Source organism: Salvelinus fontinalis, chromosome 24 (assembly GCF_029448725.1).
Source record: "Salvelinus fontinalis isolate EN_2023a chromosome 24, ASM2944872v1, whole genome shotgun sequence".
Lineage (NCBI taxonomy): Eukaryota > Metazoa > Chordata > Actinopteri > Salmoniformes > Salmonidae > Salvelinus > Salvelinus fontinalis.
In genome coordinates, this window is record NC_074688.1 from 15554640 (window position 1) to 15578690 (window position 24051).

At 43.4% G+C, this 24051-nt stretch overlaps 1 protein-coding gene and 1 pseudogene across 4 annotated transcripts in view; both read right to left on the reverse strand.

Moving 5' to 3' along the window:
• Positions 1–2826: 2826 nt before the first annotated feature.
• On the reverse strand, positions 2827–10140 carry LOC129821685 (transmembrane protein 25-like; annotated as a pseudogene).
• Positions 10141–13579: 3439 nt separating this feature from the next.
• Positions 13580–24051, reverse strand: part of LOC129822001 (serine/threonine-protein kinase SIK3 homolog) — a 49649-nt gene continuing 39177 nt past the window's right edge. For 2 of the 4 annotated variants that reach the window (XM_055879819.1, XM_055879817.1), the window contains 9 exons: positions 21073–21192; positions 20727–20785; positions 20401–20504; positions 19919–20216; positions 17895–18589; positions 17549–17715; positions 17150–17279; positions 16452–16578; positions 13580–15894 (listed from right to left, as the gene is read on the reverse strand). In XM_055879819.1, the coding sequence (XP_055735794.1) occupies positions 16457–16578; positions 17150–17279; positions 17549–17715; positions 17895–18589; positions 19919–20216; positions 20401–20504; positions 20727–20785; positions 21073–21192 (1695 nt within the window). In that variant the 3' untranslated portion in view covers positions 13580–15894; positions 16452–16456. Of the gene's footprint in view, positions 15895–16451; positions 16579–17149; positions 17280–17548; positions 17716–17894; positions 18590–19918; positions 20217–20400; positions 20505–20726; positions 20786–21072; positions 21200–24051 lie in introns of all 4 variants that reach the window. The other 2 variants (XM_055879818.1, XM_055879816.1) reach the window with 1 other exon arrangement.

A 24051-nucleotide genomic window follows, 5' to 3' on the forward strand; every position in this document is an offset into this window, starting at 1 on the left:
GTACCAATGCACCAAGTCTGGAAGCAACAGGATCCTGAACAGTTTTTACCCCCAAGCCATAAGACCTCTAAATACACGGAACAAAAATATAAAAGCAACATGTAAAATGTTGGTCCCATGTTTCATGAGCTGAAATAAAAGATCCATGAAATGTTCCATTCACACAAAAAGCATATTTCTCTCAAATTTTGTGTACAAATTAGTTTCCATCCCTGTTAATGAGCATTTCTCCTTTGCCAAGATAACCCATCCACCTAACAGGTGTGGCATATCAAAAAGCTGACTCAACAGTATGATCATTACCCAGGTGGCCCTTGCGCTGAGGACAATAAAAGGCAAAGCCAAAATGTGCAGTTTGTCACATAACACAATTCCACAGATGTCTCAAGTTTTGAGGGAGCGAGCAATTGGCATACTGACTGCAGGAATGTCAACCAGAGCTGTTGCCAGATGTTCTCTACCATAAGCCACCTCCAACGTTGTTTTAGAGAATTTGGCAGTACGTCGAACCGACCTCACAACCGCAGACCATGTGTATGGCATCGTGTGAGTGAGCGTTTTGCTGATGTCAATGTTGTGAACAGAGTGCCCCATGGTGGCGAGGGGATTATGGTATGGGCAGGCGTAAGCTTGGTCAACAAACACAATTGCATTTTGTCAATGACAATTTGAATGCACAGAGATACCATGACGAGATCCTGAGGCCCATTGTCATGCCATTCATCCGGCCGCCATCACCTCATGTTTCAGCATCATAATGCACGGCCCCACGTCGCAAGGATCTGTACACAATTCCCGGAAGCTGAAAACGGCCCAATTGTTCCATGGCCTGCATACTCACCAGACATGTCACCCATTGAACATGTTTGGGATGCTCTGGATCGACATGTACGACAGCGTGTTCCAGTTCCCACCAATATCCAGCAACTTCGCACAGCCATTGAAGAGGAGTGGGACAACATTCTACAGACCACAATCAACAGCCTGATCAACTCTATGCGAAGGAGATGTGTCGCACTGCTTGAGACAAATGGTGGTCACACCAGATAGGGACTGGTTTTCTGATCCACACCCCTGTGACCAACAGATGCATATCTGTATTCCCAAACATATGAAATCCATAGATTAGGGCCTAATGAATTTATTTCAATCGACGAATGTCCTTATATGAATTGTAGCTCAGAATCTTAGAAATTGTTCCATGTTGCATTTATATTTTTGTTCAGTATAATGTAGTGTATTGTAGTTCACCAATAGCTACCCAGACTATCTGCATTGACCCTTTTAGTTTTTTGACTAATCACATGCGCTGCTGTTACTGTTTATTATCCATCCTGTTGCCTAGTCACTTAATCCTTACCTATATGTACTTATCTATCTCAATTACCTCGTACCCCCGTGTATATAGCCAAGTTATCATTACTCATTGTGTATTTATTCATGATATTATTGATCTTTTTTTCTCTTCTCTTTTTTTAAATGTGTTATCTTAGACCATTCCTCCATACAGAATCTTTCCATATCCTTGATATCATTCATCTGCTCTTATGACTGCCCTCTCCAATTCAAACCACAGGTTTTCAACAGAGTTCAAGTCCAGAGCCTGATGATTACAAAATGTTGATTTTGTAATCAATGAACCATTTCTTTGTAGATTTTGATGTGTGCTTGGGGTTATTGTCTTGCTGGAAGATCCACTTGCGGCCAAGTGTCAGCATCCTGGCAGAGGCAACGAGGTTTTTGGCACAAATGTCCTGGTACTTGGTAAAGTTCATGATGCCGTTGACCTTAACAAGGGCCCAAGGACTAGTGGAAGCAAAATAGCCTCATAACATCAAAGATCCACCACCATATTTACAAGTATGCTTATGTTTTTCAACAGCAAACCCACCACTGGTGTGCGTGGCCAAAGAGCTTGTTTTCATGTCATTTGACCATTGCACTGGTTCCAATCCAAATGCCAATGCCATTTATCAAAGTCCATACGTTGCTATGGTCAGATGACGAAAAAAAGAAAAAAAAAATTGAGCAAATGTATTAGTATAAATACTTCCACATTTTATTTGCAGACATTATAGCTCAGTTTTAGTATTATTTATGTTATAGTCTTTTTTTTTACTCATCTCTATCAAGGGTGCCAATAATTATGGTGGGTTTTAGTGAGATAGTTTTGAATACTAAATTAAATTAGGAGAGTTGGGAGAAAACCTGATCTACAGAATGTCCAGATAATGCCCCAGAATTCATAGTTAGATTAAATAAGGAATTGAACTAGTCTGGCCACTTACCTGAGTCTGAATTTACAGGTACTGTTCAAAGAATGGGGGACAGCATCAGTTGAGGTCACAGTAAATAGATCAGAAAGCATTTCTGACCTTGACATCGGTGATATGGTAGTTTTTAATGTCATCTAGCTGATTAATCTAGTCAGAAATAATCAGAAAAAACTGGTGTTGAATTATTTTTGTGAAATTTTCTATGCAGTCTGTCTATTTTTTCCATAGCTACCCCAAAACTTAGCAGTCATGGTCCAAATCAACAACAGATGAGCCAAGAGTATGGTCCCTTTCATTCTATTTACTATTCTCTTGATTCTTCTGGGGAAAATAAAACGGATGTATCATTTCATACACTGCCGTTATAGGCGGTCCAACCTAAAGAGCCCCTATGTCCATAAAAAAAAACCTAGAAAGACACAATTTTCTGTCCCTAGACAGTCATTCGACTCAAACTTCAATTTTTTATAATAGTAAAACAAAAAAATACATAGATCTTTACTGAATTGAGGCCTGAAATGTTACAAGAAATAACACCTTCACACAAATATATTGATTTATCGTTATTTTATTGTCTCCTACAAACCTTTTCAATTGTAAATAAATCTTTCTCATGTCAGCGATGAAAACTTGTTAACTGTCTCTATCAATTTCAATTTAATCCACCGGAAAAGACAGAACAAATAATACAACAAATATTGTGGTTAAACTCAAATATACTAATTGATAAAAATAAAAAAAGTTTTTTATTTAAAAAAAGAAGGTATAATCTTCGTAAATGATATCATAAATAGGACAGGTGGAGTTGTCACACATGCAGCTAACAAAAACATATGGAAATGTCTACACTAACCAAAATTGCAACCAACTAATTGCAGCATTACCGCAAAAACTTGTCTGTCGGCCCTGCATTAAAGACCATAATTGGTTAAAGAAAATTGTGATAGATAAAAAAAAGATTTTTTTTTTATGACACCTTTGCCATATAGATCGCAAAATAGTTGGGAATAGATTTTTGACGTACCGATTCCATGGCACATGGTTTATGAACTGATACGGAAAACGACGCCAGATTCAAAACTTAGAATTGTTCAATTTAAATTATTATACAAAATTCTTGCAACCAATAGAATGTTATATATATGGGGGATACAGCAGCCATCCCAGCTCTGCAGATTTTGCTGCGAAGAGACAGAATCATTAGATAATTTGTTTTGGTACTGTCCATTTATAGCTTGTTTTTGGTTACAGGTCCAGGAATGGCTGAAGAATTGCTATATTTACCTAGAGCTAACCTTGCAGATAGCACTACTGGGTGATCTGAAATGTCATAGTCAATCGACCAATAATATAATAATACTTTTAGCAAAAACAAAAAATGTAATGTACAATCTGTAGAAAGAATGAGAATAGAAATGTTCAGAACTTGTGTGAAACATCACAGCACAGATGATAAATATATGGCAAATAGAAATCCAATATGGATGGTGTTAAGAGATAGATGGGAAGGGTTGAATGGAGCTGAAGGGTGGGACTAATAGCAACTAATAACAAGATAACTCATGTAAAACACACTGTGTCCGTAAAACATAAATTTTGCACTTCAATTTTGTGAAGTGCACCAGTCTCTCCTGCAGCAAAGCACCCCCACACCATTATGCTGCTACCCCCGTGCTTCACGGTTGGGATAGTGTTCTTCGGCTTGCAAGCCTCCCCCTTTTTCCTCCAAACATAATGATGGTCATTATGGCCAAACAGTTCTATTTTTGTTTCATCAGACCAGAGGACATTTCTCCAAAAAGTACGATATTTGTCCCCATGTGCAGTTGCAAACCGTTGTCTGGCTGTGGCCTGCTGGAGGTCATTTTGCAGGGCGCTGGCAGTGCACCTCCTTGCACAAAGGCGGAGGTAGCGGTCCTGCTGCTGGGTTGTTGCCCTCCTACGGCCTCCTCCACGTCTCCTGATGTACTGGCCTGTCTCCTGGTAGCGCCTCCATGCTCTGGACACTACGCTGACAGACACAGCAAACCTTTTTGCAAAAGCTCGCATTGATGTGCCATCCTGGATGAACTGCACTACCTGAGCCACTTGTGTGGGTTGTAGACTCCGTCTCATGCTACCACTAGAGTGAGAGCACCGCCAGCATTCAAAAGTGACCAAAACATCAGCCAGGAAGCATAGGAACTGAGAAGTGGTCTGTGGTCACCACCTGCAGAATCACTCCTTTTTTGGGGGTGTCTTGCTAATTGCCTATAATTTCCACCTTTTGTCTATTCCATTTGCACAACAGCATGTGAAATTTATTGTCAATCAGTGTTGCTTCCTAAGTGGACAGTTTGATTTCACAGAAGTGTGATTGACTTGGAGTTACATTGTGTTGTTCAAGTGTTCCCTTTATTTTTTTGAGCAGTGTATATATATATATATGTGTGTGTGTGTGTGTGTGTGTGTGTGTGTGTGTGTGTGTGTGTGTGTGTGTGTGTGTGTATGTATGTATATATATATACACAAACACACACACCCATATATATACATACACATATAGATATACATATACATATCTATACATATACATACATATACACATGTGTGTGTATATATATATTTGCTAAAAATATAGGGGGGATTGGAAGTGATGCAGACAATTACATTGATGGAAGCTACAATCTATCTGCAATATTAAACCCGATCTACCCCACCAAAACTGTTTTAAAAATGTAAAACAAATAAAAGGGTCTTTAGAATAGGGGATCAAAAACCTAAAACGTACCCTTTCCTTGTCGGTTTTCAAAAAGTCTTCAAAATGTCACCTTGTCATGGGGTCTGTCTGTCTCTATGTCTATGAGGAGGAGGTGTGTGTTATTATCTTCCATTAACATCAGAGCTGTATCTGTCCCCATTTAGTACCTCAGTAACTTGAGACCGGGTTGAGTTATGGGTGAGGCAACAGATCAACTTCAACATGCTGCTTTGGCAAGTACTATCACTTTTGAAACAACAATGTCCAAATGTTTAATACCATATGTTTAATACCAAAGGTAAGAAGAATTACATATGGGCCTACAGTAAATTGCAAAAAATAATTTAAGAGTAGTGGTTTTAGTATGTAGTATGATTTTACAATGTAGTAAAACATGATCATGATCACAGATAAGTTATGTCCCAATGATTCTGTTGAAAACCTAAAATCCCTACTGCTCTGCAGAATGCAGAGGAGCCATGTGAGGAAGACAAAGAGACAACAGCTTCCTGCTTGGCAACGGTAGACCACAACACCCTATAACCTACAACTGGCACCTGGAACACAGTTACACTCTCACCCAGGCACTAAGACACAATGCTTCAAACACTACCACCCCGATGCCTCAAACACTACCACCACTATGTTGGACACAAATAACAATGCACTAACCACAGGTAAGACAGAAAACACTTTTCTTATAAGAATTGCAGTTTACAAAATGTTGATTTTGGCCAGTCTTATTACACACAATCACATATACCCAGACAGCAGTGTCAGAACCATAAAATATAGGATAGCATCACTTCCCTACCATCAGTGTCAAATGAACACAATCTGAGATATAATTGTCATATGTGAATGTCATCACAATTTCCATTAGACTAAGGCTGCATTTCCTCCCAATGGCTCAGCACACAGATATGGGCGAACACTAGCCTGGGCCCCATTACAGCAGAACCAGTGAAGGCCAGCCCTGCACTGTCCCCTGATGATGCCCAGTCCTGACCTGCAAAGCACAGCTGACCTATGACAGCATTTATATGACAAGAAGACAGACCGTTATGTGTAAATCAATAGACAGTTGGTTCCTTTAGTCTCCAACTAGGGTATTTGACAGGGTAAGATAAGTGCCCCCTGCTGGTTAAATAAAAACAAAAGCAGAATTGACTGTCCATAGTCAAATCCATAGTCATATTAGTCTTAATTAGATGTATTTTATACACATATACATATAAATACAAATATACATCTACACGTTATATACTTTTGGAGAAATGTATATTGTTTATGTATATATCCATAGAAAAATATCAGTTTACATAAATTGTCTTGAAGAACATGAAGCATTCCGTAATCCAACAGGAGTTCATGGTTATGGTATGTGATCAACAGACTGCAGTATATGGAGATTTGGTATTTGGTATGTTATTAGGATCCCCATTAGCTGTTGCAAAAGCAGCAGCTACTCTTCCTGGGATCCACACAAAACATGAAACATAGTACAGAATGACATAATACAGAAAAAACATCAATAGACAAGAACAGCTCAAGGACAGAACGACATAAACATTTTTAAAGGCACACATAGCCTACATATCAATGCATACACACAAACTATCTAGGTCAAATAGGGGAGAGGCGTTGTGCCGTGAGGTGTTGCTTTATCTGTTTTTTGAAACCATGTTTGCTGTTTATTTGAGCAATATGAGATGGAAGGAAGTTCCATGCAACAAGAGCTCTGTATAATACTGTACGCTTTCTTGAATTTGTTCTGGATTTGGGGACTGTGAAAAGACCCCTGGTGGCATGTCTGGTGGGTGAGTGAGCTCTGAGAGAGCTCTGACACACAACACAATGTTTCTTATAAAAAAGAAGTAGTGATGCAGTCAGTCTCTCCTCAACTCTTAGCCAAGAGAGACTGTCGTGCATAGTATTTATATCAGCCCTCTGATTACAGTGAAGAGCAACGCGTGCCGCTCTGTTCTGGGCCAGCTGCAGCTTAACTAGGTCTTTCCTTGCAGCACTGGACCACACGACTGGACAATAATCAAGATAAGATAAAACTAGAGCCTGCAGAACTTGCTTTTTGGAGTGTGGAGTCAAAAAAACAGAGCATATCTTTATTACTGACAGACCTCTCCCCATCTTTACAATCATTTGAATCTATATGTTTTGACCATGACCGTTAACAGTCTAAGGTAACGCCAAGTAATTTATTCTCCTCAACTTGTTCAACAGCCACACCATTCATTACCAGATTCAGCTGAGGTATAGCGAGGAAGGATTTGTACCAAATACAAAGCTCTTAGTTTTAGAGACATTCAGGACCAGAGATGTGGCAATTGTCAGTCAGTGTAAACTATCTAAAACACTGGTACAGTACACTTCCCACACTGAGCATTAGTTTAGGTGTTTAGAGCCATCTAAAACACTGGTACAGTATACTTCCTACACTGAGCATCAGTTTAGGTGTTTAGAGCCATTTAAAACACTGGTACAGTATACTTCCTACACTGAGCATCAGTTTAGGTGTTTAGAGCCATTTAAAACACTGGTACAGTATACTTCCTACACTGAGTATTAGTTTAGGTGTTTAGAGCCATCTAACACCCTGGTACAGTATACTTCCTACACTGAGTATTAGTTTAGGTGTTTAGAGCCATTTAAAACACTGGTACAGTATATTTCCTACACTGAGTATTAGTTTAGGTGTTTAGAGCCATTTAAAACACTGGTACAGTATATTTCCTACACTGAGTATTAGTTTAGGTGTTTAGAGCCATTTAAAACACTGGTACAGTATACTTCCCACACTGAGCATTAGTTTAGGTGTTTAGAGCCATCTAACACACTGGTACAGTATACTTCCTACACTGAGTATTAGTTTAGGTGTTTAGAGCCATCTAACACACTGGTACAGTATACTTCCTACACTGAGTATTAGTTTAGGTGTTTAGAGCCATCTAACACACTGGTACAGTATACTTCCTACACTGAGCATTAGTTTAGGTGTTTAGAGCCATCTAAATGCATTACCTTGATTCTACAACTGCATCTTTTGATGATTCAGTTCATGGCAATCAGAGTTATTATCCTGGTCCCAGATCTGTTCATGACATACTGTCACACCAAACAAAGAGACAGCACAAACAGATATAGGACCAGGCTACAGATTTATACCAGTCAGCTTGAAATACACCAACCAATTAACATAGGACATGATAGTCTGAGTTTCTGATTTTCACTGAACCAAGTTGGAATGTGATTACCTGCTGTAACAGGTTCATCTGGATAACCTCAGAGTGAGATCGCTACCTATCGTATCTTCCTGATCGGTTTCTCTTGCTGGTCTACGCCTGTAATCATCTCAGCATCTCTTGCTCCTTTTCGAAGATGGGATTGGCTGACAGGCAGTCGTTCACAGGTTCCTATTGGCCGGTTGAACTGTGGTTTGACCACCCAGTGGTGGGACTGTGGCATAGTAGTCAGAGCCAGATCTCATCACTGCTCTTGCTGTTCACCTTATAGATCACAGGTGTCAAACTCATTCCACGGGGGGCCGAGTGTCTGCGGGTTTTCGCTCCTCCCTTGTACTTGATTGATGAATTAACATCCCTAATTAGTTAGGAACTCCCCACACCTGGTTGTCTAGGGCTTTATTGAAAGGAAAAACCAAAAACCTGCAGACACTAGGCCCTCCGTGGAATGAGTTTGACACCCCTGTATAGATGGAGCCCAACATGGAGTACCGGGCAAAGCCTGGAGGGGGTGTCAACAACAAACTTTATAACAATGTACGGACATATGTGGTGCACGTTATATACACACAAACAATAGTTACACACACACACACACACACACACACACACACAAATATATAAACTTATTAACACCCTTTGTAACAGCCTGAAAATATGTAACATTACATTAGTGTGAAGTGGGCCAAATAATTTCCATTCAACAGGTAAGCCAACCCTAAACCTCTGAACCCTGTCTTACCCCTAGCAGCATAGGCAGCAAACAGATCCTCCTCTTCCTCGCTCATCTTCTCCCCAAGGTGGTGTTTGGCGGCCTCTCGTGCTACAGAGAGACATCGTGATGTGGAAGTAGAATAACAGATGGGACGGAGTCATGGAGAAGATCACCGGGACAGGTGCCAGTGCCCAGGGCACCAACATGGCCACTCTGTTTCCGGTTTCCTGTTCTGTAATTGCTTTGCACCATTGATGAGACTTCTACCTCGGTTCTAATGAGGTATCTGTCTCTCAGCCGTAGTGTCTTACCTTTACGCAGGGTGCTGAGGTCATTGAGTTGCATGTTGGAAGTTAGAGAGACATGTTCTCTCTGGGTAGGTATATCTTGTCTACCTTCATAGTAGGTGATTCGATACTGAAACAAGAATCATGGGGTGTATTCATTAGTGCACACCGTCGCAAACTAAAGCAATGAAAATCAGTCACTTATTGGATAAGTTCAGGTATGCCCCTCCCCGTTTTGGCCTGTTTGCTTCCGTTTGTTTCTTAGTGAATACATATACATACATGTAAAGTATATTATTATACAGACACTTGCCTTATATACTGTACTGTAAATACAAACAGAGGAGCATGCTCATGCATAAATATATACCATTGAATACAATATGTGGGTATTACATCTTAGTAATTTTACCAGACGCTCTTATCCAGAGCAACTTACAGTAGTGGTGAGTGCATACATTTTCATACTCCCTCCCACTTCACCCTTTTTTTCATATTCAAAGAAAGACACATTTAGACCCACACCTATGCTGACAACTGACACAAACAACAGATAAATTAGCCAAATAATGTACGTTACCATTTTTTCGCCATTATAATCTCAACTGGCTCATCTGAAAAAGAACAGGCACAGATATTCTTCAGAGACTTAAAGCACCTCATTCATTGTATCATCAAAATACAACAGCTCCTCCCACCCTCCTTGCTCCCATGTCTCACCGATGATGGCCTTGCCCTTGCCCTTGTGCAGAAGGCAGAGCACCAGAAGGCTGAGGATGAGAAGGGTAATGAAGCCCACAGCGCCCCCTGCCAGGATGCCCAGCATGGGAACATAACAAATAGAGGGAAACTGAGCATCACATCAGTTCAATATACTACTGGCCTTAAATAACCTACAGTGGTGGGATCATATTGGATATTGATATGAGCACTGGGACCAATGATAAGATCTGAGTAGGCAGAAGGACTGGGGTTAATACTGTATTTGGTTATGAAACCTTAACAGCCACAAGATGTAACCATATGAACACATTCCCCACACCACAAAACATCAGTAGATCATTCAACAAGCCTCCTGACACTGCACATTGAGGGTGATGGTGGCATTGTAGCTCTCTTCACTGTGAGGGCTGGATGCAGCACACACCAGCTCTGTATCCCACTTCCTGGCTCTCAGAGAGAAGGTGCTGTTGTGCTTGGAGTCCGATTTCAGCAGCCCAGACTCCTCCACTGATGTCACCACCAGGCGCCCAGGTGTCTGTTTGTCTATCGGCTGTCTCTGTCGCTTCCCGTTGCGATACCACGTCAGCAGGGGCGGGGCATTAGGATTCCAACCCTCTGACTGGCAGTTGAACTTGTGGGTAACATTCTCTTTCAGTGTTAGTGCAGCTTGATGCCGTCCATCAATCTTGGGATCATGTTCGATCGCACCTGGATGTATAGAGAAGTTTATATGTTCAAGATATGTGCACTTGAAACCCAGTGTCCATTTAAATGTACTTTCATCTGTTTCTCGTGAGAATCTTTATCCTTTATCAATATATTGTAACTCATAAAGTACTGAGTACTGTGTGGTGGTATATTTTCCATGATCCAGTCTTGTTACTGGCCTGTCCATGCCCAGGCCAAAGTGTGTAGCAGCAGGACAGTGGTGCCTGGTCCCTGCATCAGATACAGACACTCCATGCTCGTCCACAGGACCACCAACACCCAGCTACTATGACAGACAGAGACAAAGACAGACAGACAGAGACAAAGACAGACAGACAGAGACAAAGACAGACAGACAGAGACAAAGACAGACAGACAGACAGACAGACAGACAGACAGAGACAGAGACAGAGACACAGACACAGACACAGACAGACAGAGAGACAGACAGACAGACAGACAGGGAGGGATTGCTCTCCAGTGACTGAATAGAGGGATTACACAGACAAGAGAATGACAAGGAAAACAGAGGTGGACAAACAGACAGAAATAAGACAGGGAGAGAGAGTGCAAGAGAGCGAACACTGACATGTAAGAATTACATTAGCCCTAGAAAGAAAGACAAGAAAACACTGACAGGAGGAAAGAAACTGGAACGAAGACAGTAAAAACACACAGGGATAAAGAGGATAGATCCCTACGAGAGACAAAGAGAATGTGGTGAACACAAGTTGAGACAGATAAATAACTAATGTGAACAGAATGTCAACAGAGAAGCAGTAGCTTCCTGGACAATCCATTAAAAAAGACACAGGAACAGCCAATCAGAGAAGATACAACAGTCTATGAAAGACACAGAACTAGCCAAAGTGCATTTCAATTTATTTTTACATTTTAGTAATTTAGCAGACACTCTTATCCAGAGCAACGTACAGTAGTGAGATCATACATTTCCATACTTTTTTCATTTTTGGTCCCCTGTGGGAATCGAACCCACAACACTGTCATTGCAAGTGCCACCCTCTCCCAACTGAGCCACATAGGACCATAGGCATATAAAGACACAATGAACAGTGACGAGGAGAGGTAGAGTAAGGTTTGATTATTCTCATCACAAATAGACCCTGAATCCAAATTATTCAATCATTTGCTGGCTGTCTAAATTTGATTTGTGAGGAGCTGCAGTGTAAATGCTATCTGAGTAGGTCTCTATCAGTAGATTAAAAACACAGCCCTGTTTACAGAAGTCAGTCATTTCACACCACACATATGCAAATTAATGTGTGAAAAGGCACCAGAAATGACAAAACGCCTGATACCATTAATCACAGATGATCATAGTCACATGATCAGTGTGTCACATGATCAGTGTGTCAGTGCCTTCCACTAAAACAGGAAGTTAAGCATGACATCAACATATAAAGCTGACGGCATGAGGATAGTATTTCCCAAATAAACAATGGTGCAATCAGTCTAGTAAATAGAGGAGTGGAAGCTTGTTATCATAACAAGCACAGGCCCGATGGATTGAAGGGAGTAATGGACAAGAGTGGGCTAGACTCTGCACAACACACTCAATCTGCTGTGCAGGGATGCATGCAGTGTCTCAAGACACACACACCCAAACACATACACAGCAATGCACACAGTACTGTCTTTCAAACTCAGATACACCAACAAACACAACACATTACAGTACTAATCTTTCTTCCCCCATTCTTTCTTATTTTTCTCTCTCACACACAAACACACGTTAGTGTTACCTTGGCACAATCGGCAGAAGGTGGTGGGATGATTCAGCCTGTCGGTCCTCCATGCATGCTGGGTAGGGTAGCAGAGGAGACGATAGGCAGGCAGCCCCCCCCCCCCCCCCCCCCCCCCCAGCTCACTCAACTACACACACACACACACACACACACACATGATCCTCCAACTGCAGCAAGCAGCATTTAGTGGCTGGCGCAGGCAGTCATGCTGTCGCCACACATAACGAGAAGGGATGAGGAAAGAGGAGAGGGGGAGCGAGAGGAAAACGGGACAAGCTACGCAATGCATCCGTCATTTAATGAGCCACTGACCATGTATTCCAAGGTGGGAGAGAGAAAAAGGGAGATGGCTGGAAGGAGAGTGATGAGGGGGCAAGGTGTCCGTCTATTAAGGCACAGGGACTAAATTCATCTATCATTCTTGTCCATCTTCCAATCGCAGCATCCCTGTCTGCCACTCTCCTATTACATACAGGGCTCCCATAGATCTGTGCTCAGCTACCGTTGCCTGAAAAGCAACTGCAGTGCAGCTCTACAGACAGACCAAAGAAGATGATCACAGAGCACTGCAGCACCGAGGTAGAGGGTTGTAGATCAATAGATTACACAATGATCCCCATTCATCCCTACAGTGCTCCTGTGTCAGTGGCAAAGAGGTCCTTTCCTTAAATCTGACAAATACAACTAGTGGAGTTATTCTTCTTGCCCAGGAGGTTTTCAGGTTTGTGCCCCATGTATCACATACTGTCAAATCTGGAGTATATGGCAGGGTTGATCATTTTTAAATTCAGTCAATTGAGGAAGGTAACTGAAATTCCAATTCCAGTGGGAATTCCTGTTAACTTTCTGAATTGACTTTATTGAACTGGAATAGAACGCAACCCTGTTATAGTGCATAAAGATGTTTGCTGTCGGTGTACATGTTTGACCATCATTAAGTCTGCTCCTCAACTACAAGCAACTGCATTGCAATAACTTCTATCTTTTGTATCGAGTCAATCAGTATGAAATTCAGACTGGCAAAAGACAAGCATTAACACAAGCAAACTTTCCACACAGGTGGTATACAGATTCCTTAAATGTATCGAACATCACCCAAACACATTGTCTTTTTAAATTATTTATTTATATATATTTATTTAATTCATCTCAGTTTGGTTGGAATTCTATTTAATCATCATTGTTGCACTTTAGTATTTTTGTACTAAAAATAAAAATTTAAAAATGAAAGGATAGAAAAAGAGAACATAGGATACAGGTGCCGAGCAGAGAGCTGGTTTACAGACGATGAGAGGGAAGTCAGACAGAAACAGATAAGGAAGAAGAAAACGAGGAGGTGGTCACTCATCAGCAACACACACACAGTCCCTCGCTGGACCATGATGCACTGGGAGTCCTTGCGGACAAGGGGGAGGATAGGGGGGCGGATCATTCTCCCAACCCCTACGCTCACAATCTGAACTGTACATACTGCGTTGGGGTCAAAACTCGAGAACGCTCAGTTTATGGTCAGTTCATCATTTCTCTCCTTCTGAAGAGGTGGAGGACTGATTCTAGTATTGGGGCTGGAGTAGGTCTCACTTGCTGATCATGTGACGAAGGGAGGGAACGAGAGAGCGAGAAAGGGATAGAAAAGGGGGGCAGCACATGTGCAGAGTAGTAGTCTCGTCCTTGGATGTGGCCGTAGCGGGGCCAGAGTCGGGAAGAGAGGCAATGTCCATTGTGTGTCAGCCAATAAGGTGGCGACGAGGTCAGAGACGGAGGGTACCACTGCAGATTGGGGGAGCGAGGGGAGAAGGGGTCTTTCTATCTCCACCTCTAAATGTCTTACGATGATGATGGGGATGATATGTCAGCTATAATACAGTTCCCCTCCATTTCAATTACTGCACTCCCAGCACCGAACCACCCTACAACCCCTTGCCTGCTAAATCTACCCCTAAAAAGCAGAGAACGATAACAATGACAACGGCATCAATGATTGAAATGATAAAAAGTAACACAAATAATCACTTTCCTCTTCAAGTGTCTCAATAATAAAACAATAAGATTTTTTTTTTATGACAATGAAGGAGACTTCTACCTGTACTCTTTTGGCTAAAAATCTCAATATTACCCCCAAAATAAAAAAATAAAAGAAATATGACATCTGAAGACATCCAAAAATACAAATAACATTAACAATATAAAAATGCCTCCCCGACACCTCCCCCCAAAAATGTGATACAGAAATTACAATCTATACATGGTGTCAATGTACAGAGGAGGAAGGGGAAGAATGTCAGTTAAAACTACCCACAATGCCACACTGTCACAAGAGGGGGCAGGGGAGCGATGGGGAGTGGAAAAAGAGGGAGGAAGGAAGGAATGAAAAACGGGGGGGGGGGAGAAGGGCATAAAACAAGAGAGAACAAGGGAGTGAGAAAAGGAACAGGCAGTATGAGAGGGTAAACAGGGAGAAGAATAAAAGATAGGATTGAACTAAAAGTGCAGAATTACATAAGTAATCAAAACTAAAATGTTGTCCTCCTTGCAACACAGAACAGTTTTTTTTCCTTTAATAACAATTGTCATTATAATCATAATAACAATAAAACTTATTTTACAGTAAACAGCAATAACAATAATAGTAACAATAATGATCATAACTTCTAGATGAACATTAGCCGTAAAAATTAATTTGAAAAACAATTAAGAAAAAGAACGATAGAACAGGAAAAAAAAAAAAAAAAATGAGAGCTGGTTGTGCTGTGCGATCCTCGATGTCACTGAGCTCCATTGTTAGTTTTTTTTAGCACCCCTGAGCCTGAACCAAACCTATCCCCGCAAGCCCAACGTAATGGGTCATTCTGACAGAGAGCCTCATAGGATCTGAGATCACAGCCCGCTCCGGAATGGTCCACCGGAATACAGTGGAGGGGAGAGGGAGGAGCGGACAGAACCTCACAGGAATCCCCACGCACAGACTTGGTGTGAATACTTTGGGTTTGTGGCTGAATGTTTGCACGTGTATGTTTATGTGATCTATATGTTTTGCCTGTATGACTGCCTGGGACATTGAGGCGCATGAGTACGTTGCTATGGCAACAGTTGGGGGAGGGGGACCACAAGGGGGTAGGAAGGAAGAAGTGAATGGGGGTGGCAGAGCCCAATCTATCCAATCGGATGGAAGAGCAGAAATGGAGAGAGCCAATGATGGCAACGCTTGCTAGATGGCTGTGCAGAACAGAATGCTGGCATTGGACCCACTCCCCTCACCCAGCCGATCCCCTCCCACCCACCCCGGACTGCAGCCTGCAGACAGCCTGCCCTCCCCCAGGACTGACAGAGAGTGCCCCCTCCAGACAGACAATGGCGGTTTGGCGTGATGCTGCTCAACACAGGTGGCTGATGTGGACCTTTATACACAGGACACGCTCCTAGGAGAGAAAGAACACAGAGTGACAGAGTTAACACTAGGGGTGAATCCCAATTGTCTTGCCCTCATCTCAAAACACATTGATAGACCAGATCTGAGGTTCCTCCCCACGGTCCTTCTCCTCCAGTGCACTTAGAGAAGGCGGTGGAAGAGGAGGTGAGGAACCAAGGTAATACTATTGAGATTCACCCACTAACAGTTCAAGTACTGTGCTTTATCATGTTCACCTCTTGACCAACAAAGTCAGTACTGTGAATGAGAATCATGCCAAAAATGACCTGCCTGGCTAAATTAAGGTTTAACTAACTGACAGCTGATCTAAGAACAGCATTAACAAACAGTGGAAACAGTATGGACAATCATTGACATGAGTCTGGCTAAAGACATTCACTCACTGTAGACGGAGTGTAGCGCAACAGAGTCATACTGTAAGGTTAGTCCAAAATGGCTCCCTATTCCCTATATAGTGCACTGCTGGTCAAAGGCCCTGGTCAAAAGTAGTGCACTACACAGGGAAAATGGCACCATTTGGGACACACCCGGAGTGCATGTGCGTACCCGTGCTAGACCCCGGCCTGCTCCATGCTGTACTGCAGGTCTGGGGGTTTGTAGCTATGAAGAATGTTGCTGGTGCAGGACGACGGGTAGCAGGCTCCAGCGTGGAGCTCTCCCTCCACGTCACATACTGCCAGGAGAAAACACACAGACACAGCCTATCAGAATGAAGAACTCCTCCATGTTCAAGGCAGGTATTTGGTGGGTATTGTGAGGGCATGTGCATGATCCTCCGAGGCTCAGTTGGGCGGCAGGTAGCCTAGCGGTTAGGACGCTGGGTCAATAACCAAAAGGTCGCTGGTTCGAATACCCGAGCCGTCAAGGTGAAAATCTGCCAGTGTGCCCTTAAGCAAGGCACTTAACCCTAATTTGCTCCAGGGTCGGCGTATTACTATGGCTGACCCTGTAAAACAACACATTTGACTGCACCTCTCCAGTGTATTTCACAATAAAATATATATTTAAAACGCTAGGATTCTGGGTTTGATTCCCTTTGGGACCACCAATTGAAAATGTATGCACGCACTACTGTAAGTTGTTTTGGATAAAAGCATCTGCTAAAATGGCATATATTATACTTAACATTAGTCATGTGATAGAAATTATTTTCAAGAGTTCACATTTTACTTAAACCAGACTGAGTCTGCCATGTTTCACTCACTTGAACCCATTTGGTGTGTGTATGTGTACATGACACTGACCCGACTCTTCCCGCTGGTGGAGCTGCTGGCTTCCTGTCAGAGGTGATTGACTGAGGATGTCAGACATGCGGGCGGAGCTCAGAGCCTTGCCAGCCAATAGGCTCATCCCAGTCATGGGCTCGGCCTGGTCCTGAAGCGGTGCAGAAAGACATGTTAAGTACATAAACGCATGCACACAGACACACAACGTTCTATTCTAAATCAACCCATAGTCCCTACCCCTAGGCATGCCATACAGATCTGAAAGGATAGGTATGAGCAACACAGTGCATCGTGCACTCTGATAGGCTAGGTAAACTACGACCTATTCATTAAACCTACATAAGAGGCTGAGAAATTCTGTACATTCTATTTCTATGGTCCCAAACAGAGCACATTATGGCACCGTGAGAAACTCACATAGGCGTCGTCGCTGGTCTGGATGGTGTGGTGGCGCTGTAGCTGGCCCCGGGGCCGATAGCCGTCCCCCTGGGGGCCCCTGCTGGAGTAGCCCACTCCGTTATGGTCAGGCACGCCCTGCTCCATAACCTGCTGCCCCTGGGTCCTGCAGTCAACATGCTCATTGTCTGGAAGGGGGAGAGAAGGAGCGAGGGATTACTGAAGTTCACAATGTAGACTGTAGTTTGTGCGACCGAAGCAGGAGAGCGTGTAAAATGCATGTGAATATTAGCATACAGTGACGTGAAAGCTACAGAAATAGAATGACTAGGTTCTACGTCTGTGGTTGAGTCTGCTTGGCCATTACCTCTGGTCGTGGTGGTGCTTCTGATGTAGCCGTGTCTGTGTGTGGGGGAGTTGTAGGGGGGCGTCCCTCCCCGGGGGGGGCCCAGCAGGTCATGGCCATCCCCACAGCCTTGGGCCTTGGCCAGGAGGCCCTCATGGTAGCCGGGTGGCAGGTCATCCTCCTCCATGCTCTCAGAGTGGGGTAGGCTGGGGGGCTGGACGTCTAGGGGCCTGATCTGGAGGTGGTGTTGGTAGGGGCTCCCCGGCTCCAGAGACTCCCCTTGGCCAAGCTGGCGCAGCAGCATCTCACCGTAGTCCTGGTTGGGGGGCGTGGGGGGTGCCGGTCGAGGGCTCTGCCTCTTCAGTAAGGAGGCCAGGTCCTGGGGGGGCAGGCGGGGGTCGGCGTGGCCCGTCAGAGAGTGGCGGGGGGAGAGGAGACCCTGTAGGGTGGGGGTGACGTGCTGCTGGGGCCGGTACTCCAGGGGGGTGGGGGAGAGGAGAGCCTGCTGCAGGGCAGAGGGGCTCCCATAGCCCCCACCTCCGGCCCCACCGACCACCCCACCCTGGTAGCCCTCCATCCCTGGCACCTTAAGGGAGGTCCCCTGGAGGTAGGGGTTGTAGCCCCCCACCACCCCCGAGGCCCGAGACCCCTCACTGAACAGATGGGGGTTGTTGAAGGCGGCCTGGTCGTATGTGTTGAACCGTCCGAGGCTGCGACTGGGGAGTGAGGGACCACGGAAGAGAGGGAGAAGTCAGCTAATGGCACTTGCAACCAAATGTACCATCCAACACAAACTCTAACAAATACCGAGAGTTCTTTGAGGAAAAAAACTAATACACCCTTGAGATAGTATTCTGGATTAAGGAAGTATACAAGAAATACATGACAGTTATTATTAGTAGTATAAAACTGAAAGGAGTTATTTATGAACAGTGTGAGAGGAGTGTCACAAAACACAAATATGTCTACGTGATACAATGACAATACAGTTCTACATGTTCTTCTACACTTAACTACAGCACTATGACCCGCTATTATGGGTCAAAATCAGCACAGAAACCTTTACGGTTTTAAAGGTCACAAGTCCACTGAGGGGTGTGCAAGCAGTCAAACACACACAAATGTTGTTGCTTTTCCAGAGGAAATGACAAGAAAGTCAAAGGATGAGGTAACTGCCAAGCTTGGCTAAATACAACACAGACTGGTAGGTGCAGAGCTAGCTCCTACAGTATAGTGACACTACTACCGTTAGCAGTCATCCCACCACATACGTCCATTTTAGTCAGCCAATCTCAGTGGAGGATTCAGTGGTGACGTCGTCGTCTTCTTCTTCAGCCAAGTACGTTGTTTTGGGTTATCAATAAACTTTAGTAACAACGGTATTTCTCAATGTAAACACCCACAAGGATTTGTCTGAAATCCACTAACCTATCAGGTGTAAGACTGTGTGTCCCTGAATAGCAGGGGTGTCCAAAGAATTTACTCCGCGGGTCGCATTCAGTCTTCCGAGGTCCCGAGGGCCACACCTAACGTTGGTTATATTTCCTCACAGTCAAAATGTGCAAAACATAACATAAGCATCTATCCATCGCTTATGGGATTTTCTATGATCCCTGACTGTCTAGATTGTTTTCAAAAGGGCAGGATTGAATGGGCTGACGGGCCCATATGTGTGACACCCCTGTTATATAGAGTACTTTGATTAGGGCACATGGTCTAAAGTAGTTCACCATATAGGGAATAGGGTGCCACGGGCAACACGGTTTATAAAACTATACTATGAGTGAGTTTTTGGCTTCAGGAACATGGGTTCCTAGGGTTAACTGAGGTATGAGAGACTGAAATATCCAATAACTGAACATTATGAAAACAAAAAATAAAAAAGGTGGGGGGAAAATGAAATCGAAGAATTCACAGAGTGAGGACATGCGAGAAAGTCCAAGACACAGAATTGAAGAACATGAAAGTTGAAGAAAAGTGCTGGCAGAAAAAGATGTGCAAAGGGAAAAAGGCAGGCGCAAAGTGAGCAGCGGTGTGAGGGTCACCTGTGGGTCTCGGCGTTGTCTGCACTCAGCTGCTTCCCCAGGACCCGGTGGGCGCACGGCGTGGAAAGGAAGGCATGCTGCTGGCGCTGTTGGGCCCCGCCCCCTCCCAGCTCTACCTCCTGCACCTGGATAGTCACCTGCTGCTGGGGCATGGGTACACCCCCGCCACGGGAGGAGGAGCAGGGCTGCTGCTGCTGGGGGGGCAGGGTGACGGGGCGCAGGCCGCAAGGGGGAGGACTCCCGCTGGAGGGCTGATAGAGGGCGGGGCCGTGCTGGTACTGAACCGCTGATGGCACACCTGTGGGAAGGAGGGAGAGATCAGTCAGTCAGAAGAGAGCTACTGTACCTACAAACGGGTTATTTCAACCATCACTTTGTCCTAATAAGGGATCATTAACAATGCTGTCATATTGACAGATCATTCGGTCCTTTAGTCCAATAAAGAAAGACAAGTAAGGCTAAGGGGTGGAGTTAGAACTCACCATGGCCCTGCATCATCGCTGTTGGAGGGGGACTCTGATTGGGCTGTCTGAGCAAGTGGTTGCTGGGATGTGTAGGCGGTGGGCTGGATTGCTGGATACGCAACCTAAGGGAAGGGAGAGAACAGACAGGGATGTAAATAACACTCAAATTAATAGAGCGCCACAAAAGCCTGGCTTCTCTGAGCTACATCACATGTGTTTAGCAGACTATTGCCATTGAGTGTGTTATTTTGAACCTATGTGTCTAAAAATAAAAGCTTGTTTTTAGTCACCAATGATTATCATTAGTCTCTCGCTCAGAGTTGTTGTGTGTGTGGTGTTCTCACCTCTGGAGCTGATGGGTAAGGTGACTGGGCTGGCACTCTCCGTGTCCCAAAGACAGGGCCTGCAGAAGGTGGAGAAAGATACAGATAATGGAAAAACTATTTAGGAACACATCATGGCATGTGTTTACTGTATTTGTGTCACATCGACCTGCATTTCATGGTGTGCGAGTGTCTTTCAGAGAGAGAAGAGATGGGGACAGAAATGTCTAGGCTAGGGTCATAGTGACTTGCATCTGCTAGTGTAGAAAACGCTGCTCCCGCTGATACAAACTATGCAGTGTGCGTGTCGTTCTCTGTGTGTGTGTGTGTGTGTGTGTCCATGTCTGTCAGTGTGTGTCACAATGACCTGTATCTGCTGGTGTAGAATCTGCTGCTCCTGCTGGTACAGGAAATGCTGTTGTTGTGTATGCTCAAGCAGCCTCTCGTCCTGGGGGTTAGCGTACATCTTCTGCAGCTGCTCACACTCCTGGTACACATACGCGCACAAACACACAAACATATTGTCGTTAGAGACCACACAAAGAAAGACAGTGGCACCCGAAATATAAGGAATAGCATTATTTGCTGTCACTTTCACTCAGAATACCCCCATCCAATGATAATAGAATGCAACGATAAACAAGACTCAAATCAATCCAAGTCTAGATCCAAAAGGCTTCTTAACAGCTTTTACCCCCAAGCTATAAGACCGCTGACCAGCTAATCAAATGGCGACCCGGACTACTTGCCGTGAACCCCCCCTGTTTATGCTGCTGCTACTCACTGTTTATTATCTATGCATAGTCACTTTACCCCTACCTACATGTACAGTTGAAGTCGGAAGTTTACATGCACTTAGGTTGGAGTCATTAAAACTCGTTTTTCAACTCCTCCACAAATTCCTTGTTAATTAAACTATAGTTTGGCTTAAGGACAACAAAGTCAAGGTATTGGAGTGGCCATCACAAAGCCCTGACCTCGATCCTATAGAACATTTGCGGGCAGAACTGAAAAAGAGTGAGCGAGCAAAGAGGCCTACAAACCTCACTCAGTTACACCAGCTCTGTCAGGAGGAATGAGCCAAATTCACCCAACTTATTGTGAGAAGCTTGTGGAAGGCTACCCGAAACGTTTGACCCAAGTGAATCAATTTAAAAAGGCAATGCTACCAAATACTAATTGAGTGTATGTAAACTTCTGACTCACTGTGAATGTGATGAAAGAAATAAACTGAAATAAATCATTCTCTCTACTATTATTCTGACATTTCACATTCTTAAAATGAAGTGGTGATCCTAACTGACCTAAGACAGGGAATTTATCTAGGATTAAATGTCAGGGATTGTGAAAAACTGAGTTTAAATGTATTTGGCTAAGGTGTATGTAAACTTCCGACTTCAACTTTAAATATTACCTCGACTAATCTGTACACCCACAATTGACTTGGTACCGGTACCCCCTGTATATAGTCTCGTTACTGTTATTTTATTGTTGCTCTTTTACTTTAGTTTATTTAGTAAATATTTTCTTAACCAACAATGCAGTATTACGAAAAATAAGAGTTAAGGGCCTGTAAGTAAGCATTTTACGGTAAGGTCTACACCCGTTGTATTTGTCGCATGTGGCAAATAAGATTTGATGTCAAAAGACCATTTCCTTCTTATGTACATTTGATGGACAATAAAGCTTTTTGAATTTAATTGAATACATTTCAGAGTCCATAAGGTTTGTATATAAGGCATGTTGTCCATCCATACACTTCTAAAATCGCTGTTGACTCCATAATACAGACCGGTCCTGTATTGTCAAATTTTTATTTTCGCTATTGCTTTGTTGTGCACTGTTACAATGACCTTGGAGATCCCTCCGCCACCTCTCATCACAGCCTTGACATTAAACTGTTAAATCGATTAGCTGATATCTAGCCTGGTCCCAGATCTGCTTGGCCTATCCTTTTGGCATGACAAAGAGTTGACATGATAGCACAAACAGATCTGGCACAAAGATAGCTGATGTGGTTTTGGGTGCTGAGATAACTCTAGCTCTGACCGAGGGCAGAGGTGCCGTCAACATCAACAGCAGCTTGTTTTGGTTTGACTCACCCCCGTGACCTAGCAGCCTCGTGTTTACTCCGACCACGTCACCATTGAAACTTGAGTCTATGGGATTACCCCTTATTACCACTCTAGTTACATCAGCACCCTTGGCCAATCCCAATATCCCCTTCAACCTGCCTTTAAACCCTCTATACCCATTCTACCCTGGCCAGGGACCTCTAACCTCTTGATACCCCCCACGGTGCCCCCAACTTGGATCTACAGTACCAGTCAAAAGTTCGGACACACATACTCATTCCAGGGTTTTTCTTTATTTTTTACTATTTTCTACATTGTAGAATAATAGTGAAGACATTACAACTTTGAAATAACATGTATGGAATCATGTAATAACCCAAAAACTGTTAAACAAATCAAAATCTATTTTATAATTGAGATTCTTCAAAGCAGCCACCCTTTGCCTTGACAGCTTTGTACTGTCTTAGCATTCTCTCAACTAGCTTCATGAGGTAGTCAACTGGAATGCATTTCAATTAACAGGTGTGCCTTCTTAAAAGTTAATTTGTGGAATTACTTTCCTTCTTAATGCGTTTGAGACAATCAGTTGTGTTGTGACAAGGTAGGGGTGGTATACAGAAAATAGCCCTATTTGGTAAAATACCAAGACCATATTATGGAAAGAACAGCTCAAATAAGCAAAGAGAAACAACAGTCCATCATTACTTTAAGACATGAAGCTCAGTCAATGCGGAACATTTCAAGAACTTTGAAAGTTTCTTCAAGTGCAGTTGCAAAAACCATCAAGCACTATGATGAAACTGGCTCTCATTAGGACCGCCACAAGAAAGGAAGACCCAAAGTTACCTCTGCTGCAGTGGATTAGTTAATTATATAAAACTGCATCATCTCAGTTTGCAGCCCAAATAAATGCTTCACAGAGTTCAAGTAACAGACACACCTCAACATCAACTGTTCAGAGGAGAATCAGGCCTTCATGGTCGAATTGCTGCAAAAAAAACACTACTAAAAGGACACCAATAAGAAGAGACTTGCTTGGGCCAAGAAACGAGCAATGGACATTAGACCGGTGGAAATCTGTCCTTTGGTCTGATGAGTCCAAAATAGAGATTTTTGGTTCCAAACGCCGTGTCTTTGTGAGACGCAGAGTAGGTGAACGTATGATCTCTGCATATGTGGTTCCCACCGTAAAGCATGGAGGTGTGATGGTGTGGGGGTGCTTTGCTGGTGACATTGTCTGTGATTTATTTAGAATTCAAGTCACACTTAAC